The sequence below is a fragment of the Doryrhamphus excisus genome, linkage group LG10 (assembly GCF_037039965.1).
Source record: "Doryrhamphus excisus strain RoL-2023G ecotype Guam linkage group LG10, RoL_Dexc_Guam_v1.1, whole genome shotgun sequence".
NCBI classification, from domain to species: domain Eukaryota; kingdom Metazoa; phylum Chordata; class Actinopteri; order Syngnathiformes; family Syngnathidae; genus Doryrhamphus; species Doryrhamphus excisus.
Genome location: NC_136366.1, coordinates 15,030,732 through 15,051,326, shown reverse-complemented (window position 1 = coordinate 15,051,326; position 20,595 = coordinate 15,030,732). Strand labels below are relative to the sequence as shown.

Below are 20,595 nucleotides of genomic sequence, written 5' to 3'. Positions count from 1 at the left end.
GTAATTGTCAAAAAGGTGCGCTAAAACCAAAAATGAGATGTTTTTTTTTTGTCAATGCTCGACTTTGTGTTGATGTATTGTTTTTGTCCCATTTCATTGAAGGGGAACAGGAAGTAACATTTGAATTAATTAGGTTGCTTGATTTCGACGAGTCTTCGCCCCCCCCTTGTGTGCATATACACTGTTTGACAACATTTGGGATTGTTAACGTGTTTCCGCCCTGAAATAATATCGGCTTCTTTAATGTGCTGATTTAATTCCAAATCGACCCATGTGAAATGTATTTTTATATCTACTTCCTTTAAATTGTCAGTATCTTTCCTGTGCATCACAGTTCCATCATCCATAGCAGTGCTATAGGCCCGTTTATGCATGAGTGTATTTACAGATAGCTAGCCATCCACATGTTATTATCTTCATCATTTCATTAGTTGATGCCACAAACAAAAGGAGTGGACTACAGGGGCCTTTTAACTTAAAATACAGTCGACCCTCGGTTAGCGTATTTTTTGATTTTTCGATTTTCCTGTTAGCGTATAACATGGGCCGCATCTCAAGTTATGTGTATGTGCAACATATAGAACCATAGAAGTCATTGTTTCCCCAGCATTGTTGCCCGTCTATGATGTCATCAGCAGTTAGCTCTGTAGTTCTTTGCTAAATAACACAGTTACACAATTTTTTTTGACTGATGGATTTGTTGAATTTAATAAATACTTAGCTAAATACTAAGTAAATACTAATAAATACTTAATAAGACTTAGCTGTCTTTGTCAACACTTGTAAGCCATTTTGAATTGTAAAACAATAACATTTTGGGGAACTAATTGGATTTTCTGATAATTTTGGGGGGTTACTCTGACCCCCCCACATTTCAGTTCGAATGAGAAATTGAAATTGAATAATTACGCTAACCGAGGTTCCACGGTATATGTCGTTTTCAGGTTGACTGACATTGTCCTTTTGTAATGTCCTGATGCAGATGTTTCATTTTTGCAAAAGACCGTGCACCAAAAAAATAAGCTGCAGGTCACAAAAGGCCCCTGGGACAGATTTTGGACACCCATTTTAACCATTAACCAATTTAGTGTTTAGCTGTTCTGAAATGTCATCTTACTTTTTCTAGCAATCAAAGACATCATCGGAGCCAAATATTCCATTTATTTTTATTTTTTTTTTACCATTCTTGTCATAGCTCCCATGCAATAAATCAAATGAAGCCTTTTTTCTACATTTGGTTGGGAAAAGAAGATTGGAAGTGACTGAAAATGTGTCTTGTGGAATAAAACTGATCTGACATGAAGGCATTTGGAGAATTATTGTTGTTCCACTGTATGTATAAAAGAAGAAAAAAAACTCAATAAAGACATCACAATGGTCTTACCCATGTACAAGTCACGCTGCTCTTGTGTTATTCCTGTCATAAATATTTTCAGATATAAACCTGTGTCAGTGAGGAAACGGTAGCTCTTTCTTTAGCAGCAGCCAATCACCAGCTATCAATCACTAGCTAGTCAACCGGCTGGAAAACATTCAGCATACCTATATAACAACATAACAGTCTGACATCTGGCTAAGAACACTAAACTCATCACACAGCAGCTTTACACTCAAAAAGTATAGCTCATAAATATACAAACATGCACCAATATGAGTATCTCTTTTCACAGTCCCTGTTTGTATAGCATGTGGCACTTTCTATTATACATTCAACAAAGCTATAAATGCACAATGTGCCCAGCCCAAATGCTTGCACACTACCTATGTGATTTATCAGCCGGAGCCCCGGTAGCCATGTCCAATGAAATGCTTTGCTGGGGGGGAAATGCATAATGGGAAGGCGTTAAGATAGTTGTTGTTTATTATTGTAAACTCGTAGTGGTACTTGTATTGTATATTTTTTTAGCTACCTTATGAGTGTTAAGTTGCAGTGTGATGATTTTAGTGTTCAATTTACTCAAAATGATGGTATATTTTTTTTGAGTGTTTGTTGTGATGTATTAACTTACATAATGGTTTATTCCTTTCCTTTGGATTTCACTAGAGCAACATCTCACAGCGAAACAGTCACAGAACCTCCCTTTTATCGCATTCTCTCAAAAGTCTACATGCAAGACCGTAATGACAACATGAAAAAGTTATTTTGAAATGTTTGCAAATGTATTAAAGCAGGGGTCTCAAACATGCGGAATGCGGGCCAAATGTGGCACTAGTTTGAGGCCCCCCTGCCTTGATATGAAAGTTTAATGTTAGTGCGGCCCGCGCAAGTTTGATATGGATGCTGTATGGTATCATGTACCCAGAAAAAATTATTACGTTTGATTAATGTTCATGTTAAAGGTTAAATAACTGTTAATAGTTATCCTCCCTATCCGTGTGGAAGTGGTAAGTTTTTGGCTATTTAAGTTTAAAGGAAATAACTTTAAGGCTACCGTTTAGGTCGCTAGCTCTGTAGTTTGCGAGTTAGCATGTGTCTCAAGACCCTGCAGTTGCGCAATATGTTGTAAATAAAAAAGTATAAATGTGACTATAGTTGTGTTTTGTCATGTCTACAGGGCTGTAATAATTTGTTAATTTTAATCTGAAAAAATAATTTGTCTACCCACCAACTATATGTGGTTTCTTAAGTTTTTATTATTTGCCATTTTATTATTATTATAATATTTATTTATTACTGATTGATTTTCTTTATTCTGGATTTGTTTATTTATTTTTCATCTTATTTTGTGCAGAAAAATAAAAATGAAGATATTTGAGAACAGTGGAATGTTTTATCAGAGCTTTTATTGTAGAAAATCGGAACCAAAGCACTGAAAAAGTTTGTATATTTTTCTGTTTGTAATAAATGCGAGGGGGGGGGGGGGTTGTGGAAAACCTGATGCGGCCCAGCCTTGCCCAGACCCTAGCTCCAGTGGCCCCCAGGTAAATTGAGTTTGAGACCCCTGTATTAAAGTAAAGAATAGGACTCATTGATTCTTTACTGCATGTACTCTGCTATTTATTCATCGGTGTCAAATGTTACATCATCCTGTAGTTAACATGGACTTTTACAAGCCATTCAAAGTAGTTTGTCTTTTCCCCTCTTTTTATCTACCTCATCCATCAGTCCATTTATTTTCTCTCATTTCTCCCATCACACCGTCTGTGTAATCATCCGAGCATCTACCATCCACCATCAATCCACCTCATCACTTTTCACCTTTAAACTCCCCCTCCTCCCTCACGCTCCTTTTAATCACTCCATCACCGCCTCCTCCTGCTCCCGGTTCCTCGCTCTGTTGCTAGGGAAACAGCGGGCCTTTGAGTTGCTGTTAAATCTGGCGACATTGTCTTCCTATTACCTATGGGTCAGATGCCTGATAACAAGGACAAAGCGTGGGAAAGTGAAGAGTGACTGCAGTTTAAACGTGTGTAAAATGTTGTTGTCTTTATTCGTACAACCTTCAGAGACAGAAGAGCCAAAGGGGGGGAAATGTTTACCGGTAGTCTGGCAAATAAATATTACCCTCCCTGCTGTAAGTACACTGATAAGGAATCTGCAGGGATCTAAACAGCTTCCTACAACGGAAAGCCTGCCATAAAGCCTCTCTTTGTGAAGCTATGTTTTTTTGTGTGTTGATTCCATCAGACAGAATTTGATTAAAACCCGGTGGGCCATCCTGCGATATCAAGGCTGCCGTTGGTTCATCAGATTGCATGGACCCCTCCCCTCGAAAGTGATGAAGATTGAGTGAAAAATGACCACAAAAGGAAAATGACACACTTCATTCGGTACCTTTGCACAGTCTAATGAGCACAAGAGCGATATCAAAAACATCAGCATGTTGTATTTATTATTGTGGTTGTGCAGTGGAACCTAAGACCACTTGACTGGCTCACAAAAACAAAAGATGTTGATAAAATTGCACATTTACTAAGGAGAGTAGATGAAGGATTTATGTACCTGTTGTCTCATCCCACCATTTTTATTCACATTTTTTGACAAGGACTGTCAAATGATTTTAAATCAGATTTTTTTTTTAATTGCAGCTATAAAAGAATTGGCCTCCTTTTTTTTACGTTAGACTTAAATGTTTCAGATGATGAAACCCATTTAAATACTAGTCAATGACAACAAAACTGAACACAAAATGTATTTCAAAGGAAGGCAAAGGAAAATTATTTTTATACAAGGAAAAGGTTGTAAAGCCATTTTTAAAGCTATAGGACTCCAGCAAACCACAGTAAGAGCCATTATCATGAAATGGCAAAAACATGGAACAGTGGTTAACTTTCCGAGGAGTGGCCAGCCAACCAAAATTACCTCAAGAGGTCACAAAAGACCCCACAACAACATCCAAAGAACTGTATGCCTCACTTGCCTCAGTTAAGGTCAGTGTTCATGACCAAACGGCCAAAAAGGACATAAAAGCTCTTCTCAATTTTGTCAGAAAACATCTTAATGATCCCCAAGACCTTTGAGAAAATACTGTGTGGTTCACAAAAGTTGAACTTATTGGAAGGTGTGTGTCCCAAGTAAGGCCACATATCATAAAAAGAACATTATACCAACAGTAAAATACAGTGGTGGTAGTGTGATGGTCTGGGTTTGTTTTGTTGCTTCAGGACCTGGAAGACTTGTTGTGATGGAACCATGAATTCTGCTGCTGTCTATAGTATGTGATCGCACATATAGACAAACAACCATTCACACTCACATTCATACCTATGGACAATTTGGAGTCACCAATTAACCTAGCATGTTTTTGGAATGTGGGGGGAAATCGGAAAAAACCCACGCATGCACGGGGAGAACATGCCGTCATAACAAAGAGGTGTGGCTTGCCATGATGCACGTACGTTAATTACGTAAAATTTTTTTAACTTTTGATGCCAAACGTGATTGAGATTTAACTATTGAGGGACAAGGAAAAAGAATACATCAACATGAATTGGTGGTGATCTAAAAGGTTACTGCCACCTGTTGGTTCGAGTAGTTACACATCATGCAGGCACCAAAGTGAAGACGCTAGTTCAAGGTCCAAAAACATGTTGTTTTTTTCTTCATCAACCCTTCATGTCTTTATTCGTCCTTTCGCTTCTTTCATATATTTTTTTTCTTATTCTTTTCACGACTTCATTCCGCTCTCCCTCTGTAGAAATCAATGGTCGTTCTCTCAATAGGAGGTCGCAGGGTTAGCCTTGCAGTTTTTCAATTACTCGCAGCCTGCAGTCAACATACTGTACACACACACACACACAAAATCACACTTGCACATTTCTTGTCACATGGCTAGCAGACAAAGCATTTTAACTCCCGGTGTTTTATTCTTAATGTCTTATGTAGTGTGAGTGTTGATCTTGCTGCCACATTGTGTCTTTGGAAGCAGTCACGTCACGTCTTCAAGGAAGGTAAAAGCAACACTTATTCCTTTCATTCATCATTTATATGCATTTAGAATTGTGTTATGCATAAACAACTACAATTGTAAAACTATTAAATTCTGTATGTGAACATTTTTTTGACTTTTGTTTAGCTAACTGTGTTAGCTAAAAACTACAGAGCAACTACAACGAGCAACTACATTTCCAGTTCCTGTTTCCATGTAGTGACAAACTGCTATCTTCTAACAAATATAAATATACAAATATATACAAATATAGTGTTGTTTAACGCAACATACAGCTATGTATCCGGAAGTCCTCAGGAGCGCTTGAGAGTGTGACCAATCACAGCAGAGTGGGCGTACCTAGAGGAGAGTCGGGGTGGAGTAAATTCAAACAGACCGTTTTTGTCGGAAGTAGGAAGTCAATTGAAATATTGACTTATATTGACAAAAAGGCTGCACGGCGGTCGAGTGGTTAGCACGCAGACCTCACAGCGAGGAGACAAGAGTTCAATTCCACCCTCGGGCATCTCTGTAAAAACATGCTAGGTTAATTGGCGACTCCAAATTGTCCATAGGTATGAATGTGAGTGTGAATGGTTGTTTGTCTATATGTGCCCTGTGATTGGCTGGCGAACAGTCCAGGGTGTACCCCGTCTCTTGCCTGAAGACAGCTGGGATAGGCTCCAGCAACCCCCGCGACCCTCGTGAGGATAAGCGATAAAAAATCAATGAATGAATGAATATTGAAAAAAAGTGCAGAATCTTGGAGATTTTAACACACGCACACACACATTTATTTGTAAATACATTGTTATTTGGATTTAAAAACAACCCATTTTTGTGTTGGTACGGTTATTAAAATATTTGCGCTGTCACAAAAGCAAAACATATTTGTGTCAAAGTGAATGTTATGCTTGAAATATGTTTGTAGTTGGGAACTGATATTTTCCCTAAACTTACCTATGTTCTACTGCTGATTATTAAAGAACAGAAAACGGTGAAAACTTTTTTTGTGTGATGAAAGACGAGAGTCTACTCTTTCGTTTTGGTAGGTTGCATGATTTTGAAAGATCAGTCAAAATGGTCTAAAATGTCAGGTATTGAAGGGGTTATCTTTAAAAAAAAATTTAATTGGCCCATACATGATTATTTACTCCAAATAATATTTTTTTTATCATGTATCTGGTGATGCAAAGTGACATGCAGAACAATGAAAAGCTGTTGCACTACATGACCGCAGGTATATCACTAACTTGTGTATCCACCTGTTGAAAGAAGTCATGGCTTGCTTGGTGATAAGATTTTTATCATATAAAATATGACTTGCCTCAACTAAGTTTGGGGACACCGTCATTGATAGATTTCAGATAAGGGTTAGCTAGTACGCATAGCAGAGGCGAGGAAGAAGGTCAGTGGAGATGTGACAGGAAAGCAAACAAGGACAGATGGAGGTGGCAGATGGAGGAAGATGACCAGGAGAGGTTCCCAGGTTGGGAATGAAAGGAAAAGTGTAAGGTGAAGAGAAAAAAAATGAAGGAGGTGACATGTTTGGAAAAAACGAGGGATTCAATAAGAAGAAGGATGATCAGCTGAGACAACAAGAAACGATGAGAGCAAAGATGGTGGGGACGTAGGACAGTAGATGGATGACGCAAGACAAACAAAACCAAGAGAAGACAACAACAGAAAAAAAAAAACAGTAAAAAGACCGTAGCTGGCTCAGATGCTGAGAAGAAGGGGGGAGTGTGTAAAATGGAAGGATGGGGGAAGGAAAGGGGAGAGGGCGCCAGGCCTTGCGCCCTCAGGGGTTATTGGGTCGTGGACAGCCAATCTCTCTCGGCTTAATCAACAGCAGCAGAGGTGATTGCAACACCGCAGGGGGGCTGCTGGGGAGAAAACACACACACACAGAGGGATGGTGAGAAGGAGAAAAGCTGATAGAAATGAATGGAAAGGTGTGGCAGGCAAGCTGGGAGATGAGGGAACGATTGGACAGACAAAAAAAGGGGGGAAATGAAAGGCTGGGATAGGACCAAGAAAAGGGGGGATGCGGACTGATGGATGATGGAGATGGAGGACAAAGGAAGGGACAGGATGTGATGGTGATAGTGGGAGCGGGGGTGACGTAAGAATAGAAAGGAAGGATACAAAAAAAGGGGACGATAGAGGATGTGACACCTAATAAAGCGATATTGAAAAATAATGAAAATATAATTGATGCGTTTCTATCCACTCATACAAGCCATTACACTAAAAGGCGACCATATCAGCCATATTTGATATCATCCAGGAATTAATTCCGATACCGATACATCACATCTTATGTAATGAATGAACATGATGCGTTTTGACTGTGATGCCACTGAATGCATTGAAAAAGAATCACTGTTTACACATTTTGCCTCAATAAAATTAAAAAAACAAAAAATAATCAACTAAAATAACATGTACAAGTAAGTTTGAATGAATTCCCATATAAGAATCCAGTTAAATTGTGCTGGCAGGGATACAATTTGGAAAGATGCACATTTCTATGTGGCACAAACATCCGTATAAATGCAAAGTATGAAACTCTAGACTAAAGTCATCCCTGTAATGGTTTTTCACAAATACATAAACTAATTATTATTAGTTTCATTCATTCATTCATTTTCTACCGATTTTCCTCACGAGGGTCGCGGGGGTGATGGAGCCTATCCCAGCTGTCTTCGGGCGAGAGGCGGGGTACACCCTGGACTGGTCACCAGCCAATCACAGGGCACATATAGACAATTAACCTAGCATGTTTTTGGAATGTGGGAGGAAACCGGAGTACCCGGAGAAAACCCACGCATGCACGGAAACAACATGCAAACTCCACACAGAGATTGCCGAGGGTGGAATTGAACCCTGGTCTCCTAGCTGTGAGGTCTAACCACACAACCGCCGTGCCGCCTGTTATTATCAGTTTCATTTTTGTTTATTATACTGGCAGTTCACATTGGATACCTTTTATTTTGGAGTGTTTTTGTTTCCTTGTTATGACGGAATCACACGTTCCATGTTTCATCTTCAGCTGTTTATTGTGTTTTACTATGCAGGAAGACATACCGACACCCCATGGCTCAATGATATAGAAAAAACAGGTAGTCGAGAACAACAAAACAAAAGCAAATAAATACAATGTTAATTATAAATGTAGCGTAATGTACTTTTCAGGTGCACAGCAAAAATCCAATATTTGGCAGCGCTACAGGGGAGCAGTTATTTTCAATTGCTGAGTTTCACTATTGTATGGAGCAATTTAGGTATATGTTAAATTATGTTTCAAAAATAAAATAAAAATTAAAAAAATTATATTTTCCAGCCAAAACTTTCACTTTTAGCACATTTTTCTCAGATGTTGCTGCGCACAAACACCGCAAAAAAATACTATACACTGATAAAAACAAAAAAAACATCCATGAGGTGTACCGACATCATCAAACTTGTTTTGTATTTCAGTGGAAGATAGTTGATGCAGAAACAAGCAAACAAAAAAAATATATCTGTTAAAGTCATGCGGGTATGACAGTTGGTTACAACAAGCTACCGGAGTGAGTAAAGTCAAACATTATTACCTCATTTGAAAAATCTAAATAAAAGCAACCAGTGTAAAAGGCACATTGTTATGGCAAAAAAAACAATAACAGTAGGGCACAGGGCCTTATTTATTCATGTTTATATCAAAAAATGGGTAACTGTGTTTTCTCGTGTGTTGTATTTTTATACCTTTAAGGTATTCAAAGTGCTTTGCCACTGTGTCCTCATTCACCGATTGGGGGCGGGGGTCATGGTACATTTCTGTAAAGTAACGTTTTTCAACCCAGTAGCAAAGATGAGGTGCTGAATTCAAACAGACATTTAGACACATCTGCAGAATGTGTTTGGAGAGATCAGAAAATGCTGCGTTTAAGGTTTGCTACATGAAGGTGACGTATCAGGAAAAACATACTCAACCAAAATGACAATACCCTTGAGTCTTGAGCTTTATGTCGAGTATCGGAGCGGCGTGTGTGTCGCACTGGTTATTGATGATTAGCAACAACACAACTTTGGTGTTTCCGCTAATCCCAGAAAGAAGCAACATTGGCAATCGATTGTATTGTCCGTGTAAACAAAAGGCAAACTGCAAACTTATGACTTAGCTTATTGACTTATTTCCTTTTTATGTTTTTTTTTTTTTCCGTCAAAATATTTTAAGAAGAACTAAGATGTCAAGGGTGGATTTGCAGGAATGATCCGTCTTCATTCATTTGATGTTCTTACATGAGACAGTCTTCTCATCCACACAGCCCCCATGCGTCTTCACAGGCAGCACACACTCACGCTGTGTGTGTGTGTGTGTGTGTTACTATGTTCGTTTCTGGTTGGCAAAGAAGGCCTTGGTCTCTCCACAGGTGGGGTTGGTGCACAGCGGGCAGCGTAGGGTCAGCTGGCGGGAACATGGCTCATTGGACTTCAGGTGAGATTGGACCAGTTCAGCCAGAGCCTGGACAGACCAAGGGCGTGGAACCATGAGCACTTTTCTTACAACAACACTCATCGGATTTGGAAGCAGTCACGTCTTCAAGGAAAGTAAAAGTAACCATATTTCCTTTAATAGGAATCCTTATTCCTATTTATATGCATTTAGAATTGTTTTATGCATGAACAACTACAATTATAAAACTATTAAATGCTTTATGCTAACATTTTTTGGACTTGTAGCATAACTATGTTAGCTAAAAACTACAGAGTCAACCTCTGATGCCATCATTTTCCATCTAGTGGCAAGCTGCTATCTTCGAACAAATATAAATATACAAATATATACAAATATAGTGTTGTTTAATGCAATGAAATCAATTAGAAACGCGGGGGCTATGTATCCGGAAGTCCTCAGGAGCGCTTGAGAGTGTGACCAATCACAACAGAGTGGGCGTACCACTACCATTTGGCGACTTACAGGCAGGTGCGACTTGACTACATGTGTATATCATTTAACATGTGCTGTCGGACGAGTGGTTAACATGCAGGCCTCACAGCTATGAGACCCGAGTTCAATTCCACCCTCTGTCATATCAGTGTGGAGTTTGCATGTTCTCCCCGTGCATGCGTGGGTTTCCTCCCACATTCCAAAAACATGCTAGGTTAATTGGCGACTCCAAATTGTCCATAGGTATGAATGTGAGTGTGAATGGTTGTTTGTCTATATGTGCCCTGTGATTGGCTGGCCACCAGTCCAGGGTGTACCCCGCCTCTCGCCCAAAGACAGCTGCGACCTTCGTGAGGATAAGCAGTAGAAAATGAATGAATGAATGAATGAATGAATGAATGAATGCCTTTAACTTAAAGGTGAAGTGGTGGTTGGTTTTTGGCGACACCTAGTGGCCATAATAATTAATTGCGCCGCACTTGCTTCTGTCCTGGAGACTGTGGAGATTGTAGCTGCTATGTAAAGTTTTGTTTTGTTGAGTATATTTACATTAAATTAAATAATCCGCCAGTAAAAAAAAACAACTATAAAATAGAACTAAAACGATGTCCGCACAGTGAATTTTCTGTTTTCTGAATCGCTGCCATTTTGTGGATGTGATGTCACGCCGGGAACACTATCCTCCAATCAGACTGAACAAAACACAGCCATGGAGGGGTCATACGGAGAAAGTGGCTCCACAAAGCCAAAAAAAAATTAACAACTGCAAGATCGCCGTTTATGGAAGCCTGAAAATGTATATCCGGTACACTTACAGCTCTAATTCTGCTTTCAGCATTCACACAATGACATGAAAGAGTAGAACATCATCTATCTATCTATACCAATAAACCTGGTAATGGAGGTTGCTTTTTTTTTGGCTGCAGACGGCAGCAGACACATGCTGTTCAGTGAGAAACTAAAACCAAGGAAACCTTCAGTAACTACGAACTAATCATCCTCTGGCTATTGATTTACACACACACACACACACACACACATACACACACAAGCCTGGCGAGGGGTCTCTGAGCAAAGGCGGGTTTGAGGAGGCAGCCAGCTGGGCAGTTGAGTTCTACTGTAGTCAGCTCTTAAGATTCTCATTGATCTGCACCTCACTTTAATAAACCTCTACTACCCATCTCTCTCTCTCACACACACACACACACACACCAAAGTGCAACAAACAAGCAAAAGTTGGACTTGGCTATTGTCGTGCATGGGCTGAAGAAAGGCAGCGATGTAGGAAGGAAGGACAGAAGACAATGTGAAGGAGAGAAAGAAGGATGGAAGGGAGGGAGGAAATCCATGTATTGACCGTCTCCTGCTTGGAGTTCACTTGGAGTGTCTGCTGTGGTCTCCTGTGTGTCTGTCCTGCATGTCGCCCACTTCCCCTCCTGCTATAAAATCACATAACTAGCTCCCATCTACATACATGTTATTCACAGTGAAGAAGGATTTTGCCTTAATACACTTGTACTTGTACTTCAACCAGATTGAAGATTGTTATTACAGATCATCCAAGAAATATTTGGATATTATAATAATAATAATAATAATACTTAACAATAATACTGTGCGTGTACCTTCATAAAAAGAGGGTTTCCATTCAACGACTCTGCTCTCCTGAGGTTCTCCACACCGCACTGATAAAAAAAAAACCATCTTAAAACACAAATACACATAATTTCCAATGTTCAAAAATGTGACGACAGTCTCATAATGAAACTAAAAATCACCTACAATGCATGCTGGGTTACTTATTTATGCGGATGAGTGTGTGTCGGCTTTCCAGCATGCCTTGCGGGTTATAAATGGGCATAAAACAGTATTGTTTTGCATGTACATTAGTATGGAAGTGTGTATTTCAATACTCACATAGTCCTACAAGTGTGTGTAAGTTTTGGTTCCACCGTGAGTGAGGCTGGTAGTGTTTGTTATGTGTGGGTAAGGGTGTAAATACCAAGCCGATATGCTGTTTTCTAAGATTATAAGTAGTTAAAAAAAAAATTTTTGATCAAAAATCTGCAAATTATACAAGAATCATGAAGTCACAGTATGTACTCGGTTCAGAGTGGATATCGAAAAGTATCTTTTAAGTCCAACCTCCTGAAGTGAGTGAATATAAATGTGTTTTCCCAGAAGGAACACAAGCGTTTTGTTCTAAGATTGCAATTATTTTCATCTGCAGGTTTCATTTTCTTGGCTGTTGAGACACTTGAAGCAGCTCAGACTGCAGTCGGCTGTCGGGAGCATCTTTGTGAGGTTTAAAATGTCACTCAATGAAAACTGATAAGATTTGTGTGTTTTTAACTTGAATTAAAAGCATATTATTTATGAATATGGAGGTGTATAAAAAGTGCATTTGTGTTAGTGTGTGTCATAGTGGCACCAGTCAAATTGATCTGTGGTCACCTTGCTGGTGCCTTCCTACAGACAGCACTGGGAGCACTGGTGAAATGCCCGACATAGACAGACACTGAGGATGTCACTTGATCCTACAGTGTGAAAAAAATGTTTGCCCTCTTTGGGATTTCTTGGTTTTTTGAATGTTTGTCACACTAAAGTGTTTCAGTTGTCAAGGACAACACATTGAATAAATGAATTTTTTTATTATAAAAGGGAGGAAAAAAATTTCAATTGGGCCACTTTTAGTAGCAACAACTGCAATCAAGAGTTGCAATGAGTCCTTAATGTTCCTGTGGAGGAATTTTGGGCCACTCATCTTTGCTGAATTGTTGTAATTCCGCCACATTGTAGGGTTTTCCAGCATAAAGTGCCTTTTTAAGGCCATGCCACAGCATCTCAATAGGATTCAGGTCAGGACTTTGACTAAGCTACTCCAGAGTCTTCATTTAGTTTTTCGTCAGCCATTCAGAGGTGGACTTGTTGGTGTGTTTTGGATCATTGTGTTGCTTGCAGAACCCAACTTAGTTTCAGCTTGAGGTTGCAAAAAAGATAGCTGGACATTCGCCTTCAGGATTTTTTTTGCTAGACAGCAGAATTCAACAAACCATCACACTACCACCACCATATTTTACTACTTTTTTTTATGAAATGCAGCATTACTTTTGCACCATATGTAATGGAACACACACCTTCCAGAATGTTCAACTTTCATCATCAAGATGTTTTCTGGCAAAATTGGGACTTCTTGGAACGTTGCCATGTCGACCATATTTGCCCAATGTCATGAACACTGACCTTAACTGAGGCAAATGAGGTCTGCAGTTCTTTAGATGTTATTGTGGGGTCTTTTGTGACCTCTTGGATGAGGCGTCACTGTGCTCTTGAGGTCATTTTGGTTGGCTGGCAACTATTGGCAAGGTTCACCACATGTTTTCACCATTTGTGGATAATGGCTCTCACTGTGGTTTGCTAGAGTCCCAAAACTTTAGAAATCACTTTATAAATTGATATATCAAAATTAATCTCAGTCATGTTTCTATTTTGGGGGTTTTAAGCTATGGTCTTAAAGTTTTGATGTGCTGATGAACAGACTATTTCACTGTAATGGTTGTTTGCAATATATGGCTTGCTTTTAGAGGACATGTCTGCCTCCTAGTCAAGAGATCTGGGTTCGACTCTCCATTGGGACATCTGTGTAGATTTTCATGTTGTTTGTACGTGGATTTTCTCTGGGTGGTTCTTCCCCAAAACAGGCATGTTCGGTTAATGGAGACTCTTAAGTTGACCATGTGCGTGTGAATGGTTGTTAGTTCATATGTGCCCTGTGATTAGCTCGAGACCAGTCCAGGATGTACCTCACCTCGCACCCAAAGTCAGCTAGGATAGGCTCCAGCTAAGAGGTGACCTGTTCTTATATTCTGTATGTGAGAACGACATGAACGTGCTCACCTCTTCTCCCAGCACCTGTCCATACTCGATGTCCAGCTCGTGTAACGTCTCTATGTGATCGGATGTGAAAGCGATTGGCACGAGCAGGATGTTCTTCTTCCCCCTTTCACAAAGACCTTTGATGACTTCGTCCGTCTGCGGCCCGAGCCAAGCCATGGGTCCCACCTGAGCAAACGCAGGATACGAGGAAGGGGACATGGAATTGTGTTAGTGCGGTAATATTACATCCAGTCTTGCACTGGGGGGGGGGGCAACTCCTTCATTATAAAATAAAGAGGTGGCGCCATCTTGCGGTGGCAAAATAGAATAACATCAACACTGGAAGACAAACAATTGAGTTTATATGGAAAGTGCGGCCCTTGGTTTGCACATTCCAAAAATACTATTAAACTAAAAATGTATAAAAAGTAATTCCTCAAATCGGCCCCACAATTACAGTATCAGCATCAAGCAATCAAGCAAAAAAAGTTTCTGTCATAACTTCCATTTGGTGTGCACATGTTACAGTTAAATCATAAAATCATCCTATTTCAATACATTTTTGCGTGTTTTTACATAAAACCATAAAAAAAGTGTTGTGTGTTAACATATTTGGCTTTCTGGAACAGATTAATTTGATTTTTTAATGGAAAAAATGGATTCAGTAAGGAGGGATTCATGACGCTAACCAAGGTTCCAGTATGTGTGTGGTTATGTTACTAAGCTGTTTCATAAACTGAAATTAACCAGATCACCCGCAGACAGAATCACTGAATCAGCAGTTTATATAATGATGTGTGTGTGTGTGTGTGTGTCATTACCCTGGATTGCCACACCAGTCTGTAAGGGTTACAGTGTCCTAGTCTCTCCATAACTCTCTGAACTGTGGCTCCCACTTCCTGAGGATATGGGTCACCTCTATTTACAACCTGCACACATTACACAACAACAAACATCAATGATGACCAGAGTTCAGAGGGAACAGCATTTAAACACTTATTATTGTTTTCAAACGGTGCAACGTTGTTAGCGTTACCGACAGTGAAATGTGCCGTCTTATTAAGCACTGATATCTATTTCAATAAGCTAAGTGTGACATTTTTTACTTCTATTACACAGGATAGTTAATGAGAGTCGTGGTGGCTCACTTGCGGGAAAACACTGCCCTCTAGCGTATTCGTAGAGAAATGCATAAACTCCGCTCAGCATTATCTGTTGAAACATTTCTCACAATTCAAAGCTAAGACTGAATTATTTTACATATTAGAATTTTTTTTAAGTAACACAATAATTATCTTTATGAAGTAGTAATTCTGCTACTAATTCACTTTCTTATTTAAAAGTAATTTGGCCCACATTGGTAATAACAAGTCATACATTTAAAGGTGTTAAATTTGTACTTACAGCCATAGGAAGCGAATGTGCGGAGAAGAGAATGACAACATCATCTCTCTTCTCCTCTGGGAACTTCATCAGCTCATTACTGACATGTTCCGCAAAACACTGCAAGCACAAACACAAAAAGTATTATTCATTATAAAAATCTGTATTTCACTCTTCTATGCTTCTAATTATTTACCCTGTTGTGATTTATTTGTGTGTGTGTGTTTGTGTTTGTCTAACCTCCACCAGCAGAGGGTGTGTGGGCCAACGGTCAATGACGCTCCATCTCATTTTGGGACGGTCACCTCTGTTTCTATAGTACCGGTAGATGGCGTTTAGACTGCTGCCTGTTAGCAAAAGAAAAAAAAACAATTACAAAATTACCAAAAAATATGTCATCACCTGTATTAACAGAATATGTCAATAAAATATATGTTAAATATATGTAAATAAAAAGCAATATGACAGACAGTGTCACAAGCCCTGAGCCGGAGGATCCGATTGGCTGCCCGTTAAGACACAGGATGATACTGGTCCTAACTGCAGTCTAATAATCATAAGGGCCATAATTGTTATTTTCCAAGGATTCGATATTTCTGTAGTCTGCTCAAAGTGGGCTGGGATAGGCTCCAGCTCACCTGTAACCTTGCAGCAGCACAAACTGAACAGAGAGATGGAATTCTAGCATGTTTTGGTCATTAAGGTCATTAGTCATGATGATGTAATTAGACTAAACGGTGAAATTGAAGCCTTGACAACATGTTCATATTTGATGAGTTGTCTGTGACCTGTGGTGGAGCAGCTGTACTGGGGGTACTGTGTGAAGGCCACAGCTCGATCCACTCCGTCTTTCTCCATCTCCTCGATGGCCTCCTCAGTCAGTGGGTTAACATACCGGAATCCAATGTAGAATTTATGAGGAGCTGATGGGTAAGAAAAAGACAAAACTGCATCATGGGAAAGATGTGCTACATTGCTTTTCATAGGATTCGGTTTCATGGTTGACTACGGCCTTTTTTTAGTCCAAAAATATATACTTTTTTTTTTTTTTAAAGATGTTTTCTGAGATGTTTTCAAGATGGTCTTTTGAACACTGACCTTAACTGAGTTCTTTTAATGTTTTTGTGGGGTCTTTTGTGACCTCTTGGATCCTCTCCCTTCATAAAAAGTTTACATTTTGTGTTCAGTTGTGTTGTCATTGACTTCTTCTTTCGCTTTCGTTTTTTCCCTTCAGGGGTCGTTCCTCTACGCCTCCTACCTGGCAACATCCTTCTACCAATATATTCACTATCTCTCCTCTGGACATCTCAGTCTGGCCTCTCTGACTTTATCTCCAAGGCCTCTAACATGTAATGTCCCTCTGATGTACTCGTTCCTGATCCTATCCATCCTGGTCACTCCCAATGAGAACATCAGCATCCTGCTTCCTGTCTAATATTAACATTAGTTTGATGACTCTCTGACTTTATCTCCAAGGCCTCTAACATGTAATGTCCCTCTGATGTACTCGTTCCCGATCCTATCCATCCTGGTCACTCCCAATGAGAACATCAGCATCCTGCTTCCTGTCTAATATTAACATTAGTTTGATGACTCTCTGACTTTATCTCCAAGGCCTCTAACATGTAATGTCCCTCTGATGTACTCGTTCCCGATCCTATCCATCCTGGTCACTCCCAATGAGAACATCAGCATCCTGCTTCCTGTCTAATATTAACATTAGTTTGATGACTCTCTGACTTTATCTCCAAGGCCTCTAACATGTAATGTCCCTCTGATGTACTCGTTCCCGATCCTATCCATCCTGGTCACTCCCAATGAGAACATCAGCATCCTGCTTCCTGTCTAATATTCACATTAGTTTGATAATCTAAAAAAATCGGAACGGCTTAATCACAAACAGCAAGGTATCAATGTACTATAACAGTTTTAGAGGTGTAGATAGGTATTGTCAGTTTTTTGTTTCCTAACTGCTGCTCACAGCCTGTGTTGTTATCAGCGAGGTGTGTAGCAGGCGTGTTGGCGACCACTCCTTCAGTGTGTCGCTATCTTCACTTTGCACTCACACTGCAGCCAAACACGACAAAATATTGGACACACTAGACCGGTGTGTCTCGACAGAGAAACCCTGAAGGACACAGAGGCCATTTTGATACATGTTGGACATTAAAGAGGCTAAAAACAATCCAATGTAGGTCAATTAGAATGGTTCTCAATTATTTTCTGTTATGCCACCTTTCAGGGACAGAAATGCACTGATATTGAAAGTTTTCCTTGTCAGTTCACTGCAGCCCCCCCTCCCTCGTCTCACTATTTGACAAGCACTGTGTATATACTGTATACACTGTGTATAAGCACTGTATATGCTAAGCTGCTGAACAAACCATCCACATCTTAGTTTGGTGTTATAAGTGACAAAGCAAATTAGTGTAATATCTAACAATAAAGTTCATTCATAATCATGAAATGTAAAATCATTAATAATAAAATAATCATGAATTTGAATTTGCAAACAGAGACTTTGTCACCTGTTTCAGGGCTCATCTCATCCAGCAGCTTCACCATACCCTCCCCCTGCATGGAGGTCCAGTGTTTAATGGGCGAACCGCCTCCGATCTTACTGTACTGCTCCTGAATCTTTGGCGTGCGACGCTTAGCAATGAATGGACCCAACTTACTGTGGAGCAGGAGAGCGACACATCGGTCAGTTACAATTGAAGATTACAAACAATGAACAGTTTATAAATAATAGATCTACGGGTCATACTTCTGTACAGGGAGTTTCATCAGGTCAGTATCCATGAAGAGCCTCAACAGGAAGTCGTGCACATCTTCCAGTTTCTCGGGTCCTCCCATGTTCAGCATCAGGATGCCTGTCTTCGGTTTCCTGCACAACAGGTTTATTTGTCACTAAGTCATTAGTCTATAACTATAGTATAGTACAGTTATTCCTCGCTACATCGTAGTTCGAATATCACAGCTTTCAAACAATAATTAATTAATAAATGTTTGCAGACCCGAGCTGACATGTCATGACTGAGAGTGAGTGCAAAAAAAAAAGTTATCCTCCCATATGGAAATCTACTATGTGGAAAATCACCAATCCCGATTGGGTCTGAAAGCAATTAACAAGAGACGACTGTAATTGAAAATGTTTGTTACATAGCATACACATAACATTACATCAACTTGGCATGAATTAGCTTAAAATGTACACTTTTCTGTTGTATCATATGTGTTTCACCTATTGTCCTGTGTCTCCGGGGTGGCGTTCTGGGCCAAAGCGGCAGCAGTGGAGCGTCGCCTCATGCTCAAACTGACACTGCTCCTGGCAACTACAGCACAACACAACAATCAAATATGATAACAATGTCATATTTTATCACTGGGATTATGTATATGTTTTATAATACATTTTCAACCATAACAAACTGGTTGCTGAATAAGACAAACTCATACATGTTGACAAATGTCCTCTGAGCCCCCAAGGGGTGGCCGACCCCGCTATTTGAAAAGCATTGTGTAATTTAACAAAAAAAAAGTGAAGAAAATAAATGTAGTAATTAACTAGTGCCACCAATATCAATACAAAAATACACATATGCACACTTTAAGTAGAAGAGTACATCTTACATTATCTTACAGGAGATATTGTGCAATACCCTGAAACGCCGCCAGGAGGGCTTCGACTGAGATTATGCAAGTTCGAAACGCTGAAATTGTGTAACTCAAGCCATATACTTCCCTCACTAAATGGTAATATTTATTATTCAGAGAAAAAATACTACGGTCAACACATAGGAAATATAAAATTTTGCCGGGCAAAATAACTGTGAGCGGTAAAGCACACTCATGTTGAATTGTGTAAAGACACACGGAATTTGTGGTTAACTATTAACGGAAATGACGAATTTGTGTGCGCAATAAAGGTCCTTAGAATGAAAACGGGGTGTAAATGTTTCGCTTCCTAATACAGGAAAATAACACCATACTAACACTACATGAATCGCTAAGACTGTATGAGGTAATTCGTCTTACCATACACGGAAAAGCAAATTAAAGTCACAAGTATTACTGTTTATTGTGGCAAATCCTCAGCGGAAGTTACGTGTCTCTAACCTTTTTAGCTTGTCGCTTATTTACGAAACTATGCTGCCAATGTCATCTGTGTGTTCCTGTGCGTGCACGCAAGACTACACACTGCACATTTGCAAATGATAACGGCGCCCAAATCACACATAAGACTTAAAAATGGCCAGCTGCACTGACCCACGTGTAAATAAATTGCAAATAGTATGTACAAACATAGCTTTGTCGGAGCTAACTTAGCTGGACAGTACCACTCACAGTGTATCAAGCGACCGGCGCTGCCCAGGACTGCCATCATTGTAGTTTCCAGTCGCTGTCTCCAGAAAAGTCACCCTGATAAAGACGAAGTACACTTCTGATCTCGTTAACTCCCCCCAAGACTGTCTGTCTGTCCTTCCCGTGTGTTTCCTTGTCCGATATACCAAGTAGATTCCTTCAGCTACCACCACCAGCTGGCCGTGTCCCAGAGCTTGTCAAGTTACCAAGCATGTCCATGAGTACTTCCGGGTGCTGTTTGAACTTAAAACCCTACAAATATGTTTATTTTTGTTGATTTTTAATGTCTACTTACAAACAAATGATGTGCAAATATTTAGGGTCAAAAATGCCGATAAGTGAGGCGGCTAAACTCGTATCTTGTTGCGATATGTATGACTAATTACATACAATTGTCTTAAAATTCTGTATGTACACATGCGTAAAGGTTCACGATATTGTTCTGATGTTTTTTTTATAGCGAAATTCATGGCTTGTGTGTTGCTTTGTGCGAAAGCCTAATATGAGGGTCTAATTTGCTACGTTTCCGGTTAAGCATTTTTCAAGCTTGACTACTTATTACGTTATTACGTTGCGTTACTCCACAGCATAACCCCGCCTTCACGTGCCGTGGCCGCGCCCACTCTTACCAGGTTGACAGTTGCATTGCTTGTATGTATAGCATGT

The 20,595-nt window shown here is 39.7% G+C and overlaps 1 protein-coding gene across 1 annotated transcript; it reads right to left on the bottom strand.

Moving 5' to 3' along the window:
- Positions 1-8,412: 8,412 nt before the first annotated feature.
- On the bottom strand, positions 8,413-20,125 carry fech (ferrochelatase). Its single transcript, XM_058060850.2, has 11 exons — positions 19,912-20,125; positions 18,809-18,899; positions 18,332-18,451; positions 18,093-18,241; positions 16,353-16,487; positions 15,805-15,911; positions 15,586-15,684; positions 15,003-15,110; positions 14,203-14,367; positions 11,931-11,990; positions 8,413-9,879 (listed from the first exon to the last, which is right to left on the bottom strand). Exons 1-11 carry the CDS (start codon positions 19,949-19,951, stop codon positions 9,742-9,744), a joined length of 1,212 nt encoding a protein of 403 aa, XP_057916833.2. The 5' UTR covers positions 19,952-20,125; the 3' UTR covers positions 8,413-9,741.
- Between the last annotated feature and the right edge of the window lie 470 nt (positions 20,126-20,595).